Source organism: Passer montanus, unplaced genomic scaffold (assembly GCF_014805655.1).
Source record: "Passer montanus isolate IOZ18808 unplaced genomic scaffold, ASM1480565v1 scaffold19, whole genome shotgun sequence".
NCBI lineage: Eukaryota > Metazoa > Chordata > Aves > Passeriformes > Passeridae > Passer > Passer montanus.
Genome location: NW_024366480.1, coordinates 3,904,690 through 3,927,686, shown reverse-complemented (window position 1 = coordinate 3,927,686; position 22,997 = coordinate 3,904,690). Strand labels below are relative to the sequence as shown.

General features: G+C 38.8%; 1 protein-coding gene across 2 annotated transcripts in view; it reads left to right on the top strand.

Annotated features, from left to right (window-relative positions):
* The window catches only part of RGS22 (regulator of G protein signaling 22), a 60,757-nt gene extending 41,983 nt beyond the window's left edge, over positions 1-18,774 (top strand). For both annotated transcript variants that reach the window (XM_039706202.1, XM_039706201.1), the window contains exons 20-27: positions 159-317; positions 4,200-4,361; positions 7,258-7,437; positions 8,943-9,083; positions 12,513-12,746; positions 14,466-14,568; positions 15,132-15,225; positions 17,160-18,774. In XM_039706202.1, the coding sequence (XP_039562136.1) occupies positions 159-317; positions 4,200-4,361; positions 7,258-7,437; positions 8,943-9,083; positions 12,513-12,746; positions 14,466-14,568; positions 15,132-15,205 (1,053 nt within the window). In that variant the 3' untranslated portion in view covers positions 15,206-15,225; positions 17,160-18,774. The remainder of the gene's footprint in view (positions 1-158; positions 318-4,199; positions 4,362-7,257; positions 7,438-8,942; positions 9,084-12,512; positions 12,747-14,465; positions 14,569-15,131; positions 15,226-17,159) is intronic.
* The last annotated feature ends 4,223 nt before the right edge of the window (positions 18,775-22,997 follow it).

Below are 22,997 nucleotides of genomic sequence, written 5' to 3'. Positions count from 1 at the left end.
CTTTTATGAAAAGTACATCTGAGCCTTGGGTAAGCATGCATTAAGTGCTTTGCTTACAGTTAAGCTCATGCTTTGCTAAATCAAGGATGTAGAGAGATAAAGGACTTTTGGTATACACAAACGTTTATGTCATGTGTTATTGTATTTGGATTGCTTAGCTAATGCATTCAGGTGGAGGAAGGAGACAAAGCCTTCATGATCAGCTTTCGGCAGCGGTTCTGCTAGAAGTTCAGCAATGTGTCCAGAAGAGATTAGAAAAACAATGGCTGCCATTGTTCCTGGCAGATGAACACCATGGGGCAGAGGAAGAAGCAAAGGTAATTTTTTAAAAACAGCAACACATACAGGCATTGTTTTTTGTTTGGCTCATAATTTACCATTGGGATAGAAGGGTTCAGAGGAAAAGCAGCCCACAATTTACTTTCAGTTTACACTGAAAGAGATGCTGTAGCATGTACAGTTTGAAACATTTATTTTGGTAAGTGTGAAGGCAGTTAATCTGAAGGCTTAGTTTAGCTGACAGTTTTATTGTTAGATCCCAAATCTGAAGGAGCTGGTGTTAGCTCTGCTGCCATCCAGCCTCCCAGAAGAGTGACCTAATTTTTGCTGCACTGCTACACTCTCTCTATGCCATTTTGCCTCAGCCATACAGTTGCACACTGAAGAAATACTGCTTTGTGTAAAGGATTTTCTCAAGGGGACCAGAGCACAAGCAAATGAGTGAGCTTCTCATGCTGTAATTCTTTCTCTTATGATGTCCACATTCTCCCATCTGGAGCTGTAGTGCCTGTAGAATTGACTTCAGGACTTGTGAATTCTTCTGAGTGGAGAGGTTAACTGCTACGAGCCTTGCTCCAATTGGTTACTTCAGAAAGTTGCCAAAAAGCTGGGAGTGAGGTGCCTTTCACTCCTGCTGGTTCATTAGAAGGACTGAGGAATGGGCAGAGCTAACATCTGCCTTTTATGAGTGCCTCTGTGGCTGTGATCCATGTAAGGGGATCATCCTGCTGATGGCAGAGGCAAAGACTTGGTGTTTTGCACTTCCACAACAGCTCTGACATGTGAATGCCATAGCAGAAGGGAACTTCAAAGCTCAACAAGCAGACACATATGCAACTGCATTCATTCATAAAACTTGTTTTCTATCATCTTTATAACATCATGAAGGTAGTCAGAAGGGTTGTCAGAAGTGCACATAAATGGAATATTTTCCATTGATTCAGAGCACTAAGCAATCTGAAAAGCAGAGGTTTTAATAAGAGAAACTATAATTTTAACCATGATTATGTGAATTAAATTTTAAAAAATCCTAACCCTCTGCCTTAATTTTTAGCTGAACTCTGCCTCCTTTACAAGCCCTGGTGGAAGACCAATAAGGCTAAGCTGCTTCCAGGTCTGGAAGCTAATTCATGCCTCTTTTTGCACCTGCTGCACTGTGTTGGCAGGGAGATTAGCCCAAGTAGTTTAGAAAATGCTGTATTCAACTCAAATAAACAGTTTACAGGAAATACATAGTTCTAATGAGCTTTTAGTCTTTTCCTAACTCCATTTATGTCCAATTGCTTTTTTTTCTCTCTTTCTTATTGAAAATTCAGAGGATGAAAAGATTCTTTGAAGAAAGTATTTTAGAAGTGAAACCAGATGACATTCTCCACTGGCTTCATATTTCACAGTGACAAAACAGTGTGGGCATGCTATGTAGTCCTCATGCAGGAAACCTGCCCTTTGTTTGAGGTGTAATTCAGCTACAAAGAAATTGCAGGATCAAGTCTGTAGTTGTGATACAGCTGTACAAAGGAACTAAAAACATTTCATACTAAAAAAAAATCAAACCCAAAATTTATTCCTCACATAAGTGGTCCCTTAGAACATTATGGGTGAAGTAAACTCCACCACCAGTGGAGTGCAGAGCTTGACTGTTATTTTCTCTTGTTTTCTCTAATTCTCCAGTCTTAATGAGCAGGTGCTCATTTGTAGTTGAAGAAGGGACGGCTTTCTGTGCGGGTCCACAACAAGTTTCAGACATAAAATCCATAAGACATATAAACTATTCTACCACTGGGGTCATTAAAAGGCTAAACAAAAAAAAAAAATTAAAAAATAGAACAGAAATCTTTTGTTCAGCTATAGATAAGGGCCATAACTGAAGATGCTTCACACAAAGACCAGTAAAAGACAACCAGGATGTGGAAGGCGAGTGAAATTTGCTATGTCTCCTGTGTCTGCATTTTCACAGTCTTTTTCATTTGGACCTTGCACATTCTTTACAATTTCCCTGTTGACAGCGTGAGGCACAAATGTAATGCTCTAAAAAACAATCGTGACTGTCCTGGTTACAGTGGACTGATTACTCACATTACTCCTGAATTTAGTTGCCTGCTGGATGTTCATGGTAAATTTCTCTCTCTGTCTGGAGAGGTCATACTTGAAAAGAAAGGTCTCTTGTCCTGGGCTTTGGAGCACTATTAACACTCCTTAAACTAATATTGTACATTTAATTCACATTTATCTGTATTTTGCATGCAGTGGACTTATTTGGACAAGCTGTTCATTCCAGCATCTGGTAGTTTATTTATTATTGCAAGTGGATTACGTGCAGACGCAAAAGGGAATGTGAAGTATGCAGCATAGTGGGCAGGTTTAATCATATCTCACAGTATCTGTTTCATTTAGAATTGTATTTTAATCTCACAGCACTGAGATAATATCAAATTTAAACTTTTTAAACCTTTGTAATAATAGATTTCATCAGATGTTTGCCAGTTTTTTTTCCTCTTGAAGAGCAGTGAACTTTTTGTGATTGCCAACATACAAGTTGTGTACATTTGTTCAGTTGAACTTTTATTGTCTGTTGAAATCAAACTAGAGACCCAGTCACCAATTATCCATGCAAACCATCAGCACAAAAGGGATCCAAAGTGCATGTGGGTTCTGTTAACTGAGTTTTCCCTTTGTCTGTTTGTCAGGAAGATGGTTATTCTCCATGTTCTGCTTCAAGGTTGTTGACCCATAAAATAAGCAGTGTGTATATACTGGTATAGGAATGGAAGCAACATTTTGTTCTTCCCTTCATGAATATGCCCTAGAAATAATTTTTCTCAAAGTTCCCTAAATTCTGGTCACAGGGAATAGAACATGTTTGGAGAATTGGAGAAGGGCTGAGAAGATCCAACCCTACTGCCTAAATTGAGCTGACTTTATTTTCACCAAAGGACCCTCTGGACAGCCACCACCCTCCTTGCCAGGGTGGGCCCCTGGCAGGCTCTGTGACAGGACACTGCATAACCCCTGTTTTTAAGATAAATTGCAGAAACCCTTTCAGCTCAGGATCAGGTCAGATTTCCAGGACTGTTGGCAACAACTAAAAATGTTTGTGACTGATGCTCACCATTGAACAGCACTCCACCCCTCCAGGACTTCAAGAGTTTTAAACCACTTTTAGAAGATGGTTTTCATTCATCCATCTGATAACAAAAGGGGGTTGTTTGGCTTGCTGTTCAGCAACAGCACGAGAACTGTTTGTTCAGGAAGGCAGGCCAGCATGAACTTCAGTTCAAACAAACTGTCCCTGCATAAGCCATCTTTCTTTCCCCACCCTTTCCTGGCTGCCTACTGTTCTGTGCTTGGCAGCATGAGGATTTCCAAAATGTCTCAATGACTTTAAATTCTATTTTACTATTGGTAGCTTTATTTCATGGAGAGCAAATTCTCTGGCTTCTGTGGGTGATCATAGCAACACATTTCAAAACTCATTTTGTTGGTGAGATCCCTGTCAGAAGCATTTTACAGCTTTAAGCTATGCGGTTTGTGTGTTCCTTTTCCTTTGTTGTTTGTTTGCATAAGACTCAAACTGTTCTCTAGAAAAGTAGCCCATTACCATAATCAATAACAAGAGCTGTTTCTATACTTTGTAGTGTTGCAGTCATATGGTCTAAATCATTGTCAGTCATTTCCTCTCCATCACATCTTCCAAAAAATGTTCCCCAAACCAAACTGGAAAAAAAGAAAGGAAAAAAAAGAAAGGAGAGGAAGAAATGAAACCTTGCCACATTTTATTGTATCCATGTCATAAACTCATAAACTACTGAAAGTTAGGGTCAGTGCAAAGATAAGAATCAGACAGTTTACACTAACTAATGCCTTTGTTATTGCTTTTTGAAACAAAGTTTATTTGGTGCATCTATTTCTTCTTTTGACAGCATGTGGACAATGAGAGTGTTTCTTCATCTAGTGAAATTATTGCTTTCCGCAAGGCGCTGTTGGATCCAGTGACAGCAAATCTGTTTCAACGCTTTGTGGCACTGAAGGGAGATCTCCTGGGGAATGGAGTGCTCTTTTGGCAAGAGGTGCAAAAGTATAAGGTATGGTGGTAAAACAGAGCAAAGGGAATAGCATTCAGTTTGTAAGCAAATGCATCCATTCTTGCATATTAGGAGAATTTTAACAAAAATATCTATAGGCATTCTGTTGTTCACAGTAAAGCTTCTTTCATTATTTAAATGGTTATTTTAATCAGTGAAAATCCTCACTTCTTAAGGGTAGCTATTTGTGACTCAAATGCATTATACCTGTATTTCTTTGTGCTTCTTCAAACCGTAGCATTCAGAGACAGTAGTCTCTGAAGGAACACTGCTGTCTTGCTAATGCTCAGAGTTTGGTATACATCTGTTGAGCAGTAGAAATATGCAAGCATTAAAATATTAATTCTGTTCTAATAGCTACTATCTGAATTTGGTAATTTCTCAAAAATGAGAGATAACTTTAAAATTCAATCAAATCTACAGATATAAAGATGGTATCTACCAAAAAAACCTATATGTACAACACAGACTGCAGCTTCCTTGCACTTTGTAGAATCAAATTTTACTTGAGCTGAGCTTGGGACCAAAGTGAAATGTGATGGGAAAGGTCAGCAGGGATTACATCTCTCCCAAATATATGTAGTTTTGTGAAATTGTTTGTGTGGGTTGAAACGCAACAGAAAACCTCTGGAGCGAAACTTTAAATCACACTGCAGCCTCCTAGGAATATCCTGGACTGAATGCAGGGTCACCACAGATCTTTAATGTATTCCTCATTCCTTTTGCCTCTGGGATATTCCTGAGGCAAAAGTGCTACCAGAGTGCAGAACCTCTCCTGGGCTCCTGAACATAGTCTGTGTGCACATGGCAGGCAGGGAGCATGAGATATGACGTGCTCAGAAATTGGGCTGTAAACACAGTTGCTGTTGCAGTAGCACTTGGAGATGTGCTGCAGGCATGTGGGTGTACTTTCACTGTTTAATTTTATGAATTTGGTGTCTGCTTTAGAAGGTGAAGCTCCTGTTTCCAGGGTACAATCTCTCTTCCCCACAAATGTTCTGATCCCCAGGCAAGAGATCACTGGCTGAAGTGCTCTCTGGGGGTGATGCTGTCTCTCTCATGGTTACAGTGACTACCTTAGATTAAAACTCTGGTATGAAGGTACCTGGTGTTCCATGACACAAATCCTTTTCTAGATATTTCAATTTGTGTTGATTCTTGTGACTCTTCATTGCTCAATTATGGAGGACGTGGAAACTTTGTGCAAATTAATGTGGAGCGTGGTCTTAATTCTTTTCTTTGTAGAACTGCTCTCTGAAGAAAGCCTTCATTGTTTTTTGTTCCACCCCCTTTCCTGCCTTATGTTAATTTTATTTGTCTTGTTATCCGGAAAAAGTAGAACCTGACCATATTTCTCCGTGCATGCAATGTCATGGTTGGCAGTTGATGCTCTTTGTAGAAGCAAAGGGCTGGAGTAGTAGGAGTGTTGTGGGTCAGGCTGAACTGCAGGAATATTGCCAAAGGCGTGGGCAGCACTTTGCACAGTGCATTCTTGTATTGTCTGAGCCCTATCATGCCATCAGTTTAGACAGAACTCCCTTCAGCTGTCAATGACTGCAGTGCTCCCATAACCCATCAGGCTGGAGGCACATCTTGGGACAATCCAAACCCAAGATTTTTTTAAAAACAAATATGAAGAAACATAACTCTGTGGATCATTTCCATCTGGTTATCTATGCTCGGTCTCATCTCTCTTCATATCATATGGCTTGTTTGTCTTCCCTCTTACTACAGCTCTCTGCCTTCTGTGCTAGATGAATAAAGAAAGCCATAATAGATATTCTAAGGATATATTGAATATGTTTTTGCATTGCCTTACTTTCTTTATTATAGTTGTTATCATTCTTTTTTTTTTCCTTCCCAAAACTAAAAATATTCATAACAAAGCAAGCCAACTCTTTCACATACCACATTTCTGGGTAAAAGTCATGGTTTTAATTTCTTTGCAAAGTAAATATGTAGCCTTCTATACCAAAACTAAATTCAGAGTCTTCATTTAAAGACCTCTCTTCCTGAAAACTCTTGAGTGCTCATTGTGTCTCTAAGATATATGTAATAGTCTTCTAATGTCATATAAATTTATTGAAATATATGGATAAAGGGAAAGTTCATTTTTGAAAGTGTTGGAAGGACACTCTTTGAATTATTTTTCCTTTATGTCAAAGTCCAATGGTGGCATAGTCAGGGTGTCAAAACACAGTAATAACAGGTTTCACAAGAACAATAAGACCACATAAAAAAAGTAGAAAACCCCAGTATTCCTCTGACATCTCACTCGTGTAAGTTCAGGTTTGTTTTGTATTCTATAGTGTACAGAGTTATTTCAAACCCTGAGGTTTTGGGAAACTAGAAAATCGTAATGGAATGAGAAGATCTCAATAAATGGAAGATTGTACTGGTAGCTGACATTGTCCCCTCTTGTCACAACACTCCTAGTTAGAATATCTTATACCCTCTAAATATTTCCCCTCTTTTGTTGGAGCACTTAAAACATTTCTTTATCTTTTAGTTACCACGTCCATGCAAGTCATAGCAGGTTCATTGTGAAAATCAGTGCATTTCACACTTGTAGATGTGTTTCTCTTTTCAGAAATGTCTCCTCTTTGCCAATAATGCATTTAAAATCTATGCTGTTCCATCCAAACATGCAGGCATAGATTATCACTTAAAACCAGTGACTGCTGTGTATCTGCATTTGCAAACCAGAAGCCTCATGCATGTCTGAAGTATGGTTTTGACCATGCACATTTACCAAAAGAATTTTGCCCAGCATACTGAAGGAATTTATTGTATAATTATTTTTGTTTGACTATTTATCTTTGATGACTGGTGCCCTGTAAAAGTTCTTGCCTGTGTATCTCTCCATTGACTGAAAATGGTATTTTTTATCTTTCAGGACTTGTGCCATTCTCATTGTGCTGATTCCATAGTTCAGAAAAAGATCACAGCTATTATTGACTGCTTTATTAATTCTGCCATACCCCCAGCTTTGCAGATTGACATCCCGCCTGAACAAGCAAAGAAGATTGTGGAGCACAGGAAAGAACTAGGACCTTACATTTTTAGAGAGGCACAGGTAAGAAGCCAAGTGATAGGTCTGGCTAGAGACTGAGTGCCTGATTTTAAGAGCAGTCTTCATTGCTTATGTGACAGTTAGGGCTCCAGACACAACCTGGGCTTGAAGGAGAAAGCTGTAGTCGTACATTTCAAGGACTGTAAGGTGGAGATGGAAGAGAGTTTTCAGATTTATACTACTCAATAAAGAAAATCTCTGACAGCTAGCTGATCCTGGAAAGGTGTTATCCAGGTCTGTGTTACGAATTCTGGCAGTAGAAATGAATTCTGTCTATGTTCTTAATTGCTTGTTCTTTACCACTTGGTTAATGTCACAGAAGTAATTTGTAGTTAGAAAGTTCTGTGGTTTTCAACTTTTATGAAAAATGCAGATGTGAGTCAAGCACAACGACAGCTTAACTTGCTGAATATCTTTCCTTTCTTTATTACAGAAAGTGTGTGTTAAATGGCTGTGGAAAATTTTCTCTCTGATCTTTCTATTAATCAGGCTGAATAGCAATTTTGGAACCTTTACTACAGACTTACTATTTTCTTATTCCTTGATACTGCTTTGTCTTATCTTCTAAGTCCAAGAAAAGTAGTTGCTCTTCTTTTCCTATTAAATTGCCACTGACACCTTTAGACATCAACTGTGAGTCCATAAAGTGTTTGGACAACAAGAGATGAATGATTTGTCAGAGAAGAGGGTTCATATATGTCCTAAGAGAAAGAGAAGTCTCGTTTCATCCTGTGTAAAACCCAGTGAACTCCAGAAATGTGGCACAAAACCAAAGGAAGAACTAGGCCAAAAAGCTGTGACTGGAACCCGACAGTGGCTCACATGTCACTTTCAAGCCTCTTGAGCCAGAAGCAGTGAGCATGCTTGGCTCCTTTGAAGCCAAGTTTCTCAATGCAAATTAAACATCTAAATAAATTGAAAAATGTGAGCCTTAGTACGTGCAGCAACAGAATTCACTGAGCCCCTCTGTTTGCTTTTCTAAAATTGTTTTTCTTATTCTGGTTCAAAAACGACCCTGTGAGAGATTATATCATTTAAAAATTATCCAAGATTTGCTCATAGATCTGTAATGTGGTTTAAGAGCCTTTCCAGAGGCAAAAAAGTATTTCCTTTCTCTTAAGGAGGGGAAAAAAGCCCTCTCCCTAATGAACTGAATATTTGAAATACTTGAGCAGAACAGTGGTGCAAAAGCAATTCTACTGGTGTATATTTTATCAAGAATACTTGTAAGAAGTGATGGATGTTTTCATTAATGCAAACAATTGTTTAGGGAAATATAAAAAAAGAAAGTGCCTTTTAACTGTGTTTTAGGAAGATTTCTCACCAGTAATAAACACACTGATGAAAAGCATGTGCCGAGCAAAGCTGGGCTGAAATGTCAGGACAGAGTACGTGGGAGGAACAAGGCTGTGTGTTCAAAAAAAATAGTTATCTCATTCTGCATTTTATTTTACAGTCAACTGTTTCCTTAATATGATCAAGATTGACTTTATTTTCTTCCTGCGCAGATGAGTATTTTTGCTCTTCTGTTTAAATTTTGGCCAGAATTTTGTAAGTTCCAAAGCAATCCGGAGAGTGGCAAAATTCTAGTTTCCTTGGAGAAAAAAAAGGAAAAAGAGATGCAAAAGATGGAAGGGATAACAGCAAAGGTAAGGCTTGTAAAGTTTCAGGTGACTGCTGATGAACTGAATAACATGAGCAAAGATACATCAAATAAAACATCCCTTTCCCAGCCTGATCCAAAGCTACCTATTCTTGTTAGATTTCAAACTTTACATTCAACCCAGTCCTAAGGTGATTACTTCCCAGTTCAGCCAATACATATAAATATGTTTGACTGGAAGCAGGTGAATCAATGGAATATTCCTTTTATTAACCAGAGGAAAAAAATGTATTTTAGTCACCCTTGTGCCAAAAGAAGAGCAAAAAAGAAGGCTGAATTAAGAACAATGAATCTGTGTACAGCCCATGTGTACTGTGGGCTACTGCAGACCTGTTTGCACTTTCATTATGTATTGTCTTATATTAGAATTTACGTTCTGGACCACAACTGAAATCAAACCAAACCCAAACCCAAACCAAAATTGATTTCATATCTATTTTCCAGAAGGACCATTTGAAAATCTTGCACATTGTTTAAAAAAAAAAATTATGTGGTAATTAATTTGTATAATCTTTGCCCTTTCTTGAATATTTCTCAGCTTTGAAAGTGAAATTGTTAGACTGTTCACAGCAAGTTTCCAGACAGTTCCAGTGCATTAACAAAACTGTGACCTCTACAATGGAATGCTTGTTTGTAAAATTGTTTTTCTTGGATTTTTGAAATTAAAATATAATGGACTTCTTTTTCTATTGATTATAGGCTTTGAAAAAGTTTATTTTTTATTAAATACAATTGTTTGGCAAGCTTTGAGGAGAGAACATTCTTTTAAGGGCAGAGAAATTACTGGACTTGCAAACTATAATAAGTAGCATTACAGAGACCTTGACGTGTTCTAAATACCATGTAGATGTGTGGAGATGTTCCACATGATGTGAACCACACAGGTATCTGGACACATAGGCCCATAAGAACATATATACATTGTTATTCTTCTTTATGCACATGAAAGCTGAGGACCAGTGAAGCATCACTCAAGGCCACACAGCAATGTCAAGGAAGTCTAAAATCCAAGAACTCATCTTGTTTTCTCCAAAGCACTATGTCCCCATATACATACATCTGCCAAGGCCATTGGCAATACTTATAGTGCAAGAATGCAATATTTCAAAGTAATAAATTTCTGTGTTTTCACAGACTTATTTTCCATCTGTTTGTTGCCTATCTATGAGATTTCCGATCAAGAGCAAGGAAAGGGCAAAACTTAGGCAGGAGGGCAAAAGCCTAGCTTTTATGGAGAACAAATGGGAATGGTGAATTATGCTTCTAAGGAGGGAAATAGAGTAAGAACTTTTAGAAAGTGACAGGCAGAGAATGCAGCTTAATAAACAGTTTGTAGACTATTCTTCTCCTCACAAAACAAAAAAAAAAGGATCAGTAAACCAGTTACCTTTTAAAATCTCTTAAAAGAATGAGTGCAACACATAATTTTTCCCGATATTTTAAAAATCCTTTTCCCTTTCTGTTATTGTTTAAAGATTGCCATTTCCTGTTCTCTTGCCTGAGATTTCTGTCCTTTCATTGACAACATAATTCAAATGATGCAGTATCCCTGAAGGATACTGATAAGTTTCATCTAACATGAGCAATAGCAGGTTCACTTGTTGGCTTGTGGAAGGTGATGATTTCTTGGCAATGAAAATAAGGACTATGTTCTTCTGCCCCACCAGGCTCATTGAACAAGAGCAAAGCTCTGGCAAGGCTTAGAAACAGCTTTTTTTATATATATATCTCCTTTCCGCCCCACAAATCAGATCCTATTTTGGGTTTATGTCAAACAGAGCAATCATAGTCCTAGGGGAGGAATTTGCTTTCTTCTTCCTTTACACATGTCCCCAGGGCACTGAATCTACCTGTGCTCATCTCAGTTTTAGAACTGAACAGATAAGAGTTTGATTTTAATGTAGTATAGTGGAAAAAATGGGCAGACAAGGAGCTTTTCACGAGCAATGATGTATTTGTAAACTTGGTATTGTTTGACTATCTCAGTATGTTTTTGTGTGCCTATTTGTTATTTAAGGGGCAAATTCTACCAAAGGCATCCTGGCAATGGACTTTTTTCCTTTGTTAGCTGCTAGATGGCACATGCCACATACCTTCAAATATATAAGTCACTTTTTTCAGACTGCCTTGGTGCCAGTACTAATATTTTGTTGTATATATGATTGTATTTTATCTCCAAAATAAATTTTGGATTTTTTTGCTTTCAAGTGAACAAAATAGCTTTAAAGTTTTAGCTTTAACTTACATTGTAGATTTGCACATACTCTTTCTATGTCCTTAGCAAAGAAAGCCATCAACATTCTTTTCCTTTTCTTTCTGCTATGTCTCTTAGCAATAAGCTTAGTTGTTAGTAAGTGGTGTAATGGCATGGGATCTAAATACACTATAACATTGCTTAATATATTATGAGAAGTCATTTTTAAAGACCTTGCTTTATTCACCATTCTCATGGAGAGAGCCAGCAAACATAAACTGCAGTGCAGTAGTATTCACAATGCCTCTGTTTGCATTGGCATCCCCATTCCACCAGCTGTGTGTGTCACAGAAGTTACTGAGCCTGTGTCTGCAGAGAAGATCAGCCTCACATTGCCTAGGCAGTTCTGTACCCAAAAGTCACTCTTACACTTGATGGGTTCATAGGACAGTGGGAATTATGAGGAAGGAAAAGGCACTTTGGGAGCAAGGAAACGAGCCAGAGTGATCCTTTTCCAGATCTTTCAGGGACTTACTAAGTGAATTTGATCCCCTTTTTTTCCCTTTCTTTCTCACTTGGAACATAGGAGGCTTATATTACTCAGCTCTTGGAGAGAGCTCTTTGTGATGTCTAATATGAACATCGATTGATGTTTATGAAGAATTTTGGGATCAGCAGACAGAATGTGCAAAGGTGAAACAAGCCAACATGAGAATGACAAACAGTTAATCACCAGAGCAGTTTGCCAAGGGTACAATGCCTTGTTCTTCACTGTAGATTGTACATTGCCTGTTTTCCTAACTTGTATACTGTAGTTCATACACAGCTACTGGACCAAGCTGGAATTAATCACGCAAATCCTCCATTCTACATTTATACCTGAGGCCAAATTAGAGGCTTGCAATGTCCTCTCTGTCCTTAAAATATGTTCTGTTGCAGATCTGCCCAGATATATTTTGCAGCAGATATTGAATCTGAAAGAAAGATGGTCTGCAGGAGTATAGAGGACAGGAAATATGAACTAGAACAAAAAAATGCTTTAAAAAAGCAGCTGCTAATTCAAAATATGCTCAGCATGATGAATTATGAAACTAAGCATTACAAAACATTACTGCAAATCACACTATCTCATTTCCAATGACAATTTTTGGTTCCTCAGACTTTGCTCTTTACTTTAGCTCTGTAACTATTGTTCACATCTAATTATGAGGTTTTTTGCAGGGTAAAGAAGCAGAGAAAAAACTCATTAATTTGGCTCAACTCAAGTCCTTGACTCAACTCAAGTCCTTGACTCAACCCAAGTCCTTGACTCAACGCAAGTCCTTGACTCAGCCTGAGCCCTTGACTCAGCTTAAGCCCTTGACTCAACTGCCAAAGACTGTTTTGCTAGATGAGCTTGATGTGAAGAGAAGACCATCAACACCCTTAGCACCTACAGAAGGACAGGGGAGGAAGGTAAATAATACATGTTTTTACAGATGTCATTCAAGAGAGATAAAATGATCTTGGGAAATGGGGAAGGGGGAGTTTGGTTTTGAATACTGCTGTCAGATGGTTCTTCAATAACTTCCTTTACAATTAGCTTTGCTGTTCTAAGTTTACCTGTCTTACAGGTGATTGTTCTTTGTTCTTTATTAATTTTTTTAAAGATGTAGGTTCTGAGTAGTATTAACAGCTAACAGAATGTTAAGGTCTTAGGGTGTATGGATTAAAAAAATCATCTATATTTAAAGATCAATTGAATAAAAGGTAGTTCAGTTCAGGAATAAGAAGCTTTTAGTTATTTGTGAAATTCATATCTTGAAACAATTTGGTTTAGGCTAGAGTCCTGTTCTGGTCATATGTCAAAAGCTGAAGCTGAACTCCTTTAGAAAATCTAGGTATTTGAAAATCTGACAGCACATACCACTTCAAGACTTCTTCCATAACAACTCCGACTGATGCAAATCAGTAGTGAAAAGGTAACAGTTATATTACTGGGAAATGGGGAAAACAGACATGCTACATTGGGCATATCAAGGGATCATTGATGGCTGAGCTGGCATTGCCAGAACATAACAGGGAACCTGTGCAACCACATAAGCACAGATGTGTTGTGTGAATCAGGAGTAAATCCCACTTTGGCCACTGCTTGTATTCCATAGAGCTCTTCCCATGGCGTTATGGTAGTGAAGAGCAGAATATAGAAAAAGGTACTGCGAAATACCCCCAAAATCTGAAATCACAGTGTGAGTTGCATAGATAAGCTTACACTCTTACCCTTAAGTGAACCTTTTTACTTTTGCTCCAAGTGAGTTGAACGAGCCAGTACATCCCTGGCATACATTTAAGTCCTCAAGAAGAGGTGGAATAAACAATAATATTTTAAAGGGCAGTTTCTCCTTCCTTCTGCAAGCTCCTTCCTACAATAGGAAGGTGATAGAAGTTCTTACTGAATCATGATATGACAAATTTGCTCCAAACTTCTCATGCCGTAAGATAAAAACCAGGCCAAATAGAAGTGCAGTTCTCATCCTGTTTTGGAAGAGCAACCTATTATTTACATGCAATCTGAACTTTTTTTCTTTAAAAGCAGTATTTTATCCTTAGAAAAGGAAAGGATGACATCTCCAGTTGATCTGCTCTAGTGGTAGTAGCATTCTGCTGGAGAGGGCAGCAGAAGGAGCTGTGAGGCTAATGAGATATTCAGTGAAAGGACATAAGCTAGAAACAGCTTTTCTTACATGTATTTCCTCTCCACCCCACAAATCAGTTGCTGGTTTTGGTTTATGTCAAACAGAGCAATCATAGTCCAAGGGGAGAACTAAGGGTGTGGCACAGAGATAAAATGAAGTCCTTGATAGCACAAATGATATTTTGGGAGGGTGAAGATTTGTTGCTTTGTTCTTGAAGAAGAAAGGAGAGAGAATAGCACTCAGATGAGGGATGGAGAATAAATATAAACATTGTATCTGTCAAACTTGCTTAAATCATGGTGTTTTGAGATTTACTTATTTATAGCAATACTCTTTCTCCCATTATTCCAATATTGTAATGAAGAAAAATCTTCTTAATATTTATAATTATCCAGTAATAGGAATATAACATAAACAAGTTTTTTATCTTACTGTTGAAATGGATCAGAAACTACAGTGATGTCACCTGAAGGCTGATGGTTTTTGGTGGTTCTTGCAGGCTTCCTGGACCTATTCCAAGTACATAGAAGCCTTGGAGCATGAAAGAATACTCATCAAAAGGCAAGAAGATATGCAGAAATCCTCATCATCACTCCCTGCAGGTTATTAACCAAGCTCTGTAGTTTAGCAGGACAAGCTTAGAGTTTAGGTGAAATTCTTGCAGTACAAGGACTTTGCTTGCTCTTCTTCTGAGTTGTGCACAGAAACCTCTGCTTCTCTTTTGCTGTCAGTAGGGGAGCTGCTCTCTGGGCTGTACTCATGAGTGGTATATTTTCTAAGAAAGAAAAAGTAAAAGTTGCAGGATATCTTTGCATTGCCTTTACAGCACAGGTCCTGCTACAGAGAGGAATAAAGCCATTTCTTCATTCTGTAGTGACATGGCAATCACATACACATTTCACCTCCCTGGCTTCTTGTGCTTCATCAGCTTACATTCAATCAGATACTGAAACCTCTTTCTCACAGTCTGTCAGTATGTTTTGCGAGGATGTGGGAGGCATTGCTTCATCCTTGTTTCAGCTGTGAATATCCTTGTAGGTCTTTGCCAAGGATATTATGACCTGTTTGTTTATTTATTAAAAATATCCATTTAGTAGTAGGGCTGACAATAGCACTATGTAATATTCAGTTCCTTCAGTTTCACATAATTTTTTTTCATATGCAGGTTCCTTGTCTATGTCCTCCCTGAAGCCTGAAAGTTTTGTAAAAGCCACCCTTCCTGCAAAGCATAAACTCTGAATCTTCCCAAGAAGCAGGAAGTGAGTACCAGACTGACAACAAGTGCGCTTTGAAATGTGAATTCTTAAAAGCTAGTTTTCCTGCTGCCAGTGCTGATGCTCATTAGTAGCAAGTTATTCTGCTCCAAATCATGTTTAACTGAAGCTGTACAGCCTCCATATGAAAACAAGCTTATTTTTCACGTCAGCCATGGTTAGCGGATCTAATGTTGACCAGATGGAATTTTGTTGCAAAATGGCAGTCTCTGAAATTAGGTTATCTAAGCTTTCCAGTTAAGATATTTTAAATAGGAACATGAGATGACTGGAGAAATCTCAGACTCTATGAAGTTATTGTCAAGAACCTGACACAGAACTGGCAATAGATCACCTCTGCCAAAGCCAATTAAATATTAGACTGAGAGAAAGAAGTGGGACAGCAAAAAAAACCTGATAAAGACAGAAAACCAGATTTGCTTCAAAGCTTAAATTCCTAGAAGGAAGAATCTTTTAGAGTTTTGGGTTTTTTTGATATTTTAAGCCTATGTTGAAATTAGGTGGACTTAAAAAAATTAATAGGACTTGGAATATTGCTGCTTTCCTTCTCTGCTCCTCCTTCCCCTTCTAATTCTGTACTTAGCGCTGCTATTTTAGGCAACTTGGTGTCCTGCCCTTACTAGTCCTCCTAAAGTTTCAAGTGTCTGAACATAATCTTCCTGTGGCAGCATTTTCTGAAAATGACTTCAGAGAAAACTGCAGCATTCCTTGGTCTTCCCTCCCATTCTTTTTCTGCCCTCTTACCATGTTCTGCAGTTGCAGTTAAAGTAATCCAGCCTGGGGGCCTCCCGTGCCTCGCAGGTGTGACTGTATTCCACACACCTCTGCTCCCCGTGGAGTCCTGGTGCAGAAGGGCCTCTGCTCCTGCTCTGTGGCTGAGAAACTTCCAGCTGAGCCCAGTGACCATAGGGCCCCCAAGGCACCTGCACCCCTTGCTCCAGCCCAGCTCAGCCCAGCCCAGCCCAGCCCAGCCACCTCTGGCCCACCCTGGCTATTCTAGACAGGAGAACTGCATTCCTGCCAGGAACCAGGCTGTGGTACAGACTAACACAGTGAGAAAGTTGAGGTCCTGTGTGATTTGAGAGGTCTCTCACACCAGGTTCAATTGCAGCCCACTCTCTAATGCCACTGGACATTTGCCTGCCAGCTGTCCTGTAGTGACACTCTGCTGGTAGGGTGAGACAGCTACACAAGAGCATGAATGCTCTTGATGGAGCATCTTCCCTCCACTTGTGACAGAGCAGGTCACACCTGGTCTCTTGGGGGTAAATGGGAAGGCTGGTGGAGGAGGCCTGTGAGAAAGGCCAGGCTGCCGTGTGCTGGGCACAGCCAGTCCCAGTTGCCTCCAATGGACCCATCACAGGACATGGCTGATCCCTCAGCCAAGATGGTGGCACCCTGGGGAAAGACATTTCAGAAAGAGCAAAGAAAGCCAGAGAGTGGAGGAAAAAATAAAAGGAGTGATAAACAACAGAGGGAACACCAAGGGCAGAGAAGGTGTAAGAGGAAGAGGTTAAGGAGAAAGTTGAGGAGGAGCAGGAGGTGCTCCATGGTGAAGCAGATATTCCATGCAGGTTGTGGAGCAGAGGAATTGGAGCAGAGGAAAATAGTGAGGAGAAAGAAGGGGCTTCCCAGTGGCTCACCAAAGGGACAGAGTGCAGCCAGTGGTGGTAACAAGGAGGGGAGGAGAGATGCTTGGAGTGAACTTGAACCAGGGAAACATGGAGGAAAAGTGTTTTCTCTAAGTGTGTAAATGTTCTTTTTTTCATTCCCTCTCTCCCCCACTACGTAAATCAGTAATGATTTATTCTCATTTGCAATAAATTGATTTCCCCATTTGAGTTGATGCATTTATTGAAGAACTGCTCTGATTATTCCAACTGGCTGAACACAGCAATGACATTTTGTTACCTTTTCAGGCACATTAAAATCTCTCTGAAGAAGGGAATGCAGAAACATTCAATGGAGGTGGCCAGGAGACACAAATGTAATGTGCATGCAAGGTTTGTTCTTACATTTCTAGAGCAAAGATAATGACTTGGAATATTATTAAGAACCATGCGATCAAGGGTAGAAAATAAACATCTTCCAATGTGTTTCATTTCAACCTGATTGTGACACTGGCTCTTGTGTTAATAATTTAATAATAAACCTTGAGGCTCAAATTGCAGTAGGATTCCACTGAAGTATGCATGGTGCAAACTACAAGGTAGTCTCCATCTTAAACATCTTACAATCAAACCCAGTTCTTCAGTGCCTGATCTAATGAATAAGTAAAACACTGCCTTGAACTGACAGCCCTGAAGCAGGGTGTTTTGGCACACTGTGCTCTCACTATGCAATTCACACAACTTCTGTTCATCAAGGATAACTCATGAGGTCTCTGAGTTGTTATAAAGCCAAGTGCTCTTGTTGTTTCCTCCCAGTTCAGTGTGATTCCTGTTCCAAAGTTCACCTTCTGTCTCATTTCTGAGTTTTGATCCACAAGAAAGGCTTAAAATCTATCCAGGACACAGAAGGGATTGGGACCTTTTATACAATATCATTAGTCCCAAGGCATTGCTCAACAGAGGGTTGCTCTTGGGTAGCTCTCCCTACTTCTAAGAAGTTTTAAAAAGCCTTGGGGCACAGTTGATGTGGGGACTAAGGACCAAGGATTAATTGAGAAATTAGGAGGGGGCAGGGGAAGAATTAACTACTAGGCAAGAGACAGGATGATACTAGACCTCTCCACATTCTTCAGACCTCTTTAAAAACCAGTGCCCAGCCACAAAGCTCTTGGCTCCATTCTTCCCCACATGTGCGTAACGCATGTAAAAGAAAGGCTGATCAGCAAGCTCTAGTGAGCTGATCCTGAGGATTAGACCCAAGTTAGGGATGGGACTGTCTCCTGCTGGAGACAGGCTGGCAGGGAAGAAACACACTTTCATTCATGGATGTAGTTGCCCTGATCATGTATTCTTACAGAAGGAGCAAGGGAGATCATTGGTTCAGTTCCTGCTTTGCCCATGGTTCAGAGTTTGCTTCATGCTTGTCTGCACTTGTTCTGTGTTAGAGTTACCTGAAAAATATGTTTTTGGTGGAAGCTACAAGGGAGTAAAACACAGAATTCTTTCCCTGGTTTTCATGTTTTCCTAAATTTCACAAATGCAGTAAACTTTAATGTTCAATCCATCTGAGGAGATTGGAATGCAGCATCTTGTAGTGAGCAAAGCACATGTGGTATTGTGTGGCCTACCGCTCATTAATGTGAAAGGCAGAGAAGAATCATGAAGTGCCATAAATGCAGTGATGTATGTCACCCTAAAAAGCACATGGAAGGCCACCTTCTACTGCTGTGGTCAGTACAGTGCACGCAACCAAATGCTGGAGCATGGCAGGCTGCTTGTGTTGCTGTATTCTTGCCTTCATGGAATTTTGAGACAGCTAAGTAACATGTAGACATTGCTTATCTTATGCTTGTAGTTCTGACAGGATTAAGACTTGGATTACTTAAAAAATTAAAGATACTATCCAGATATTTGTTACAAATGATAAAACTCCTTGTGAATGTTCCAGCCTTGCCAAACAGTTAACAAAAAATTTACGTCATGCAAAAAACGACTGTCCCAGACAGTTGTGATCATTAATACCATACATATTAATGAAACTTAAAAAGAAGTACTTAATTAGTGAACGGAATTTTTCAAACTGGCCCTATTCACTCCAAGTGCTGCAAACTGAAATTTACTCTCAATCTAGTTTGCTGTTCTGCCTCCGTGGTAGCTGAAACATTTGGGTGTATGTAGACAGACAGGCACTGTTTTAGTGCCAAGGCCATGTCTTCAGTATGCAGCTGAGGAGGATCACATGTATCAGTAATGCTAGAACTACATGGCATATCATTATTTTCATTTTACGCATCAATTTTAAAGAAATACTGGGCAATTGAACAAAGAATACATTAAGAGACAGGGACCCTTAAATTTCCGGGTTACTGGATCTAATCTATTGCAATGGCAGATGCCCTAGAACTGCTATTTGATGATACACCAGAAATGGAATAGTGGTTTAAGTCTCATCCCAAGGAACCAGTTCCATCAGGGAATCTGAGAACTGACTAAGTATTGTTACTCTGAATGGTGATTCTATATAACTTCAGAACACTTGTACTGCTGTTGTCTTTTTGCGTTGCTCTTGAGATCTTTTGTCTCTTAGGTTGCTGATTTACCACCTATGTGAACTCAGCAGTTTTAAAGAGCTAGAAAAGTTTTTCTCAACAACCCTAGCACCTCTCCCTTCAGACAATTAAATTTTATTCCTTTTTTATTTTAAGTACTTATACTTTGTGACAGTCAGAAGTCTTTACAGTAGAACTAAAATCTCTGGGAAGTTTGCTGTTACAGACAATAAAACCAATTCTCCTTTCCAGAAACTTGCAAACCTAGAAAACTTCTGGATAGATGTATGCTCTAGTGGTGTTAAAATACACAATGCAATCAGACTAATTCAGGCTTACTTTTGATGTTTACTCACAATTAATGGACCATAATAGTAGAGCAATTAATTTGGACTTTTAAAAGATGTAATTTAAATTCATAAATATTTACATTAAGATGCTATTACTGTGCATTTCACTATTTTCTCATCAGACCTGACACGTTTATTAAAGCAATTTGTAATTTTTGAGAGTGTAGTCCCGAAATTGCTCACTTAAATACTTTTGCTAGCACCACAAGAAAGGGCTTTATACATTTTGCTTTGACTTCGTTTCTGCTGCTGCATTACACAAAATATCAGACCATGAGATGAATTCCTGAAACTACATAGTGCTGCATTATGTTTCTAAGGTGCACACTTCTGTCAGTTTACAAGAGCAGTAGTAGCCATGACCTGGCCATTTAAAAAGGACAAAATGCTTTTTCCTGTGAGTCTGTGCTGCTCTGCCATTGCCTCTGTGCTCCTCATGATCCCTTTTTAATGGCTAATTCTTAAAGTCCTGTTAATGGGGAACTGTCTTAGACCACAAATTGTGGGTTCATTTCACTCCTTCAAGGTGTGAAAATCTGGTTTTTAGTCATCAGATAGTGAGATCAGCAATGGGGAGAGGTGTTTTGCAGATACAGTAGTGGTGGAGCAGACCCAGTTTCTCTTACTATACAGTATGGGGTGGCCAAGGCCAGACTGATTTGTGCCACACCTTCTACATCATTTACATGAGAAAAATAATTGTGATTCACTTTGCAAACATGTTTGACTTAAAAAAAGGACACAAAATATCAGACCATGAGATGAATTCCTGAAACTACATAGTGCTGCATTATGTTTCTAAGGTGCACACTTCTGTCAGTTTACAAGAGCGGTAGTAGCCATGACCTGGCCATGATTCACTTTGCAAACATGTTTGGCTTAAAAAAAAAAAAAGAGAAACCTGCAGTAATGAAATCTACAGATAAAAGCATCAATGAACTGGATATTTGCATCAATTTGGGCCCCTCACTTTCCTGCTGTTGAGAGCCTTGGAAAATGGCAGGTGCTCCTTCATTGCTCCTTCTGTGCCTTTAGCCCAGTTCGTTGTTACAGGTACATTTTCCATCCTCTACCTCTTGTATGTTTGTGAAATGGGCAGCCCCAGTCCCAACCAACACCATTGCTCTAGTCAAAAATGTTGACTTTAGCATGTGTGTGTAAAAAGGACTGAAGAGAGAACAGATGTTTCAAAGTTCTGTCCCAAACTTGGAAAAGAAAACCCTTAAATTATTTATGTTTCTGATGTTAAATGCTGGGTCAAACTATTCACTGTGAAGCTGTATGTGGCCAGTTGAGCTGCAGTAATCTGGCTTAAATTTGACCTATTTAAACTGTCCCATTACATTCAACTGGTGATTTTTGTTACTACCTTTTTATAGAAATATTTTTAGCCAGCCATTGTGAATCATGTCTGAATACAGCTGAAATGGGGTTAACTAGTATTTTTTTAAGCTTATGGAATATTGTTGGTTTTAATACATTCAGTAATTGCTGTAAAAATGTTAGGGAAAGATAGCTTTGAACAAAAAATTTAGATCAGGATCTGTACTTACAGTTCAAAACCACCTAATTTTGAGCACTCCCAGGATTTCAGGGAGTTATAATTCACATCTGTGTTTCTAACTCCTTCATGCATGATTGTCTGAATGTGCACTTTTGGAACAGGTCCATGTCTAATAGGCTAAATTGTAGTTCCCAAATCAGAAGCCACATGGTACTGCTACATAGTTTTCTTTTATTTTCTCCTCTTAACATCTAGCCTTCAAAAAAGGTTCTGTCAGTCCAGCAAATGGGATTACAAAACACCAAAAACTACACTTTCTACCTACCTGCCATAGAACTCACACATTTTTATTTCTACCAATGATTTAGTAAAACATTTGCACAATGACCACAGTGGACACTCCTCTGTCAAGTAATTATTTATCAGAGCACTGGAGCAGATTTGAATTATGAAGGACTCACTAAGGAGTCCTAGTATGGTAAGGGTACTTAAAGTAGAGATGAGATTCTCTTATTTTTAATACTCATAGAGTCAAGCTAATTTTTATGTCAAGCACAGGCTGTATTTACTTGGATTTTCCTCTATTTCTCTGCTAATTAAAATATTTTAGTTTCGTGGTAACATATGTGAAAGTGTTGACAACAGCTTTGCTTATTCCACATGTTAATTATGTATTTGCTCAGAGTTTGCTGATGAACTGTGTGCATTTCTCACGTTAAGATTTCATTTCATGTCAAAGGACAAATGGGAATGTAGTAAGTGGATTTGTGCTTTTAATTTTAGATATTTCTTTTTGCTCTCAAACTATCTTGTACAATTCCTCTGTACCACATGGATTTGAAAATATTTTGTTGGCAAGAAGTTAAAGAAGAAAGTAATACTTGCTTCTCAGAATAGGATTTCTGAACAAAGCAAAGCAATTTTACCATTAATGAGACAGTTAAATGAAACAAATGACACGGCAAGCAAGAAAAAGACCACAGCATCACACTCAAGGAATGCACAGGCACACAATAGCTTATGCAATATTCCCCATCTGACTAAGTGAGTAAATACAGAGATTTCCCTGGAATTACTCACTACAATAGGCCATGGTGACTATAGCTCAGTAAATGCAACCACCAAGCTTATAGCATTCTTAGCAGTTTTCATCCATAGACAACTCAATAGATTTCATCCCAGCTGCAAGACCCAACCCAGAACTGGGTTTGTAAACCCCAGACTCTGATTGGCTTGGATAGCACTCATTCCTGAAAATGGTACTTTGGGAATTGAATCTATCACATCCCTAGAATAATTTACACCCTTACAGTTTTGTATGTGCATATGCATGTGTGTGTGCATATATGTATATACACACAGACACACAGACACAGAGTCCAACAAATGCATAAAATTGCCTTCTTTGGTAAACTCTTTTACCATCATAATTGCATAGGCCTTAAGTTTGGTGTATATATATATTTTTTCTAATACAATATTTCAATCATTTTCCTCTGTTTATGTTTTTGAAATTAAAGTCTTTGTTTCATTACAATGTTTGTCTCTGTAGTCACTTGCATTTGAGAAACAGAGCCATTACACTTGCTTTGTTGAGGAATATGGCTCCTTCCAGAGGTCTGCATGGCTGCTGAAAAGAGAAATAAATGCATTTTTGGGGAGTTCTTTTTCTTCTAGAAAGCATATGCAGGAAAAAAAATTAACTTTTGCTGTGTTTCTTCTCCCAAATGAGAAAGTAATTAAC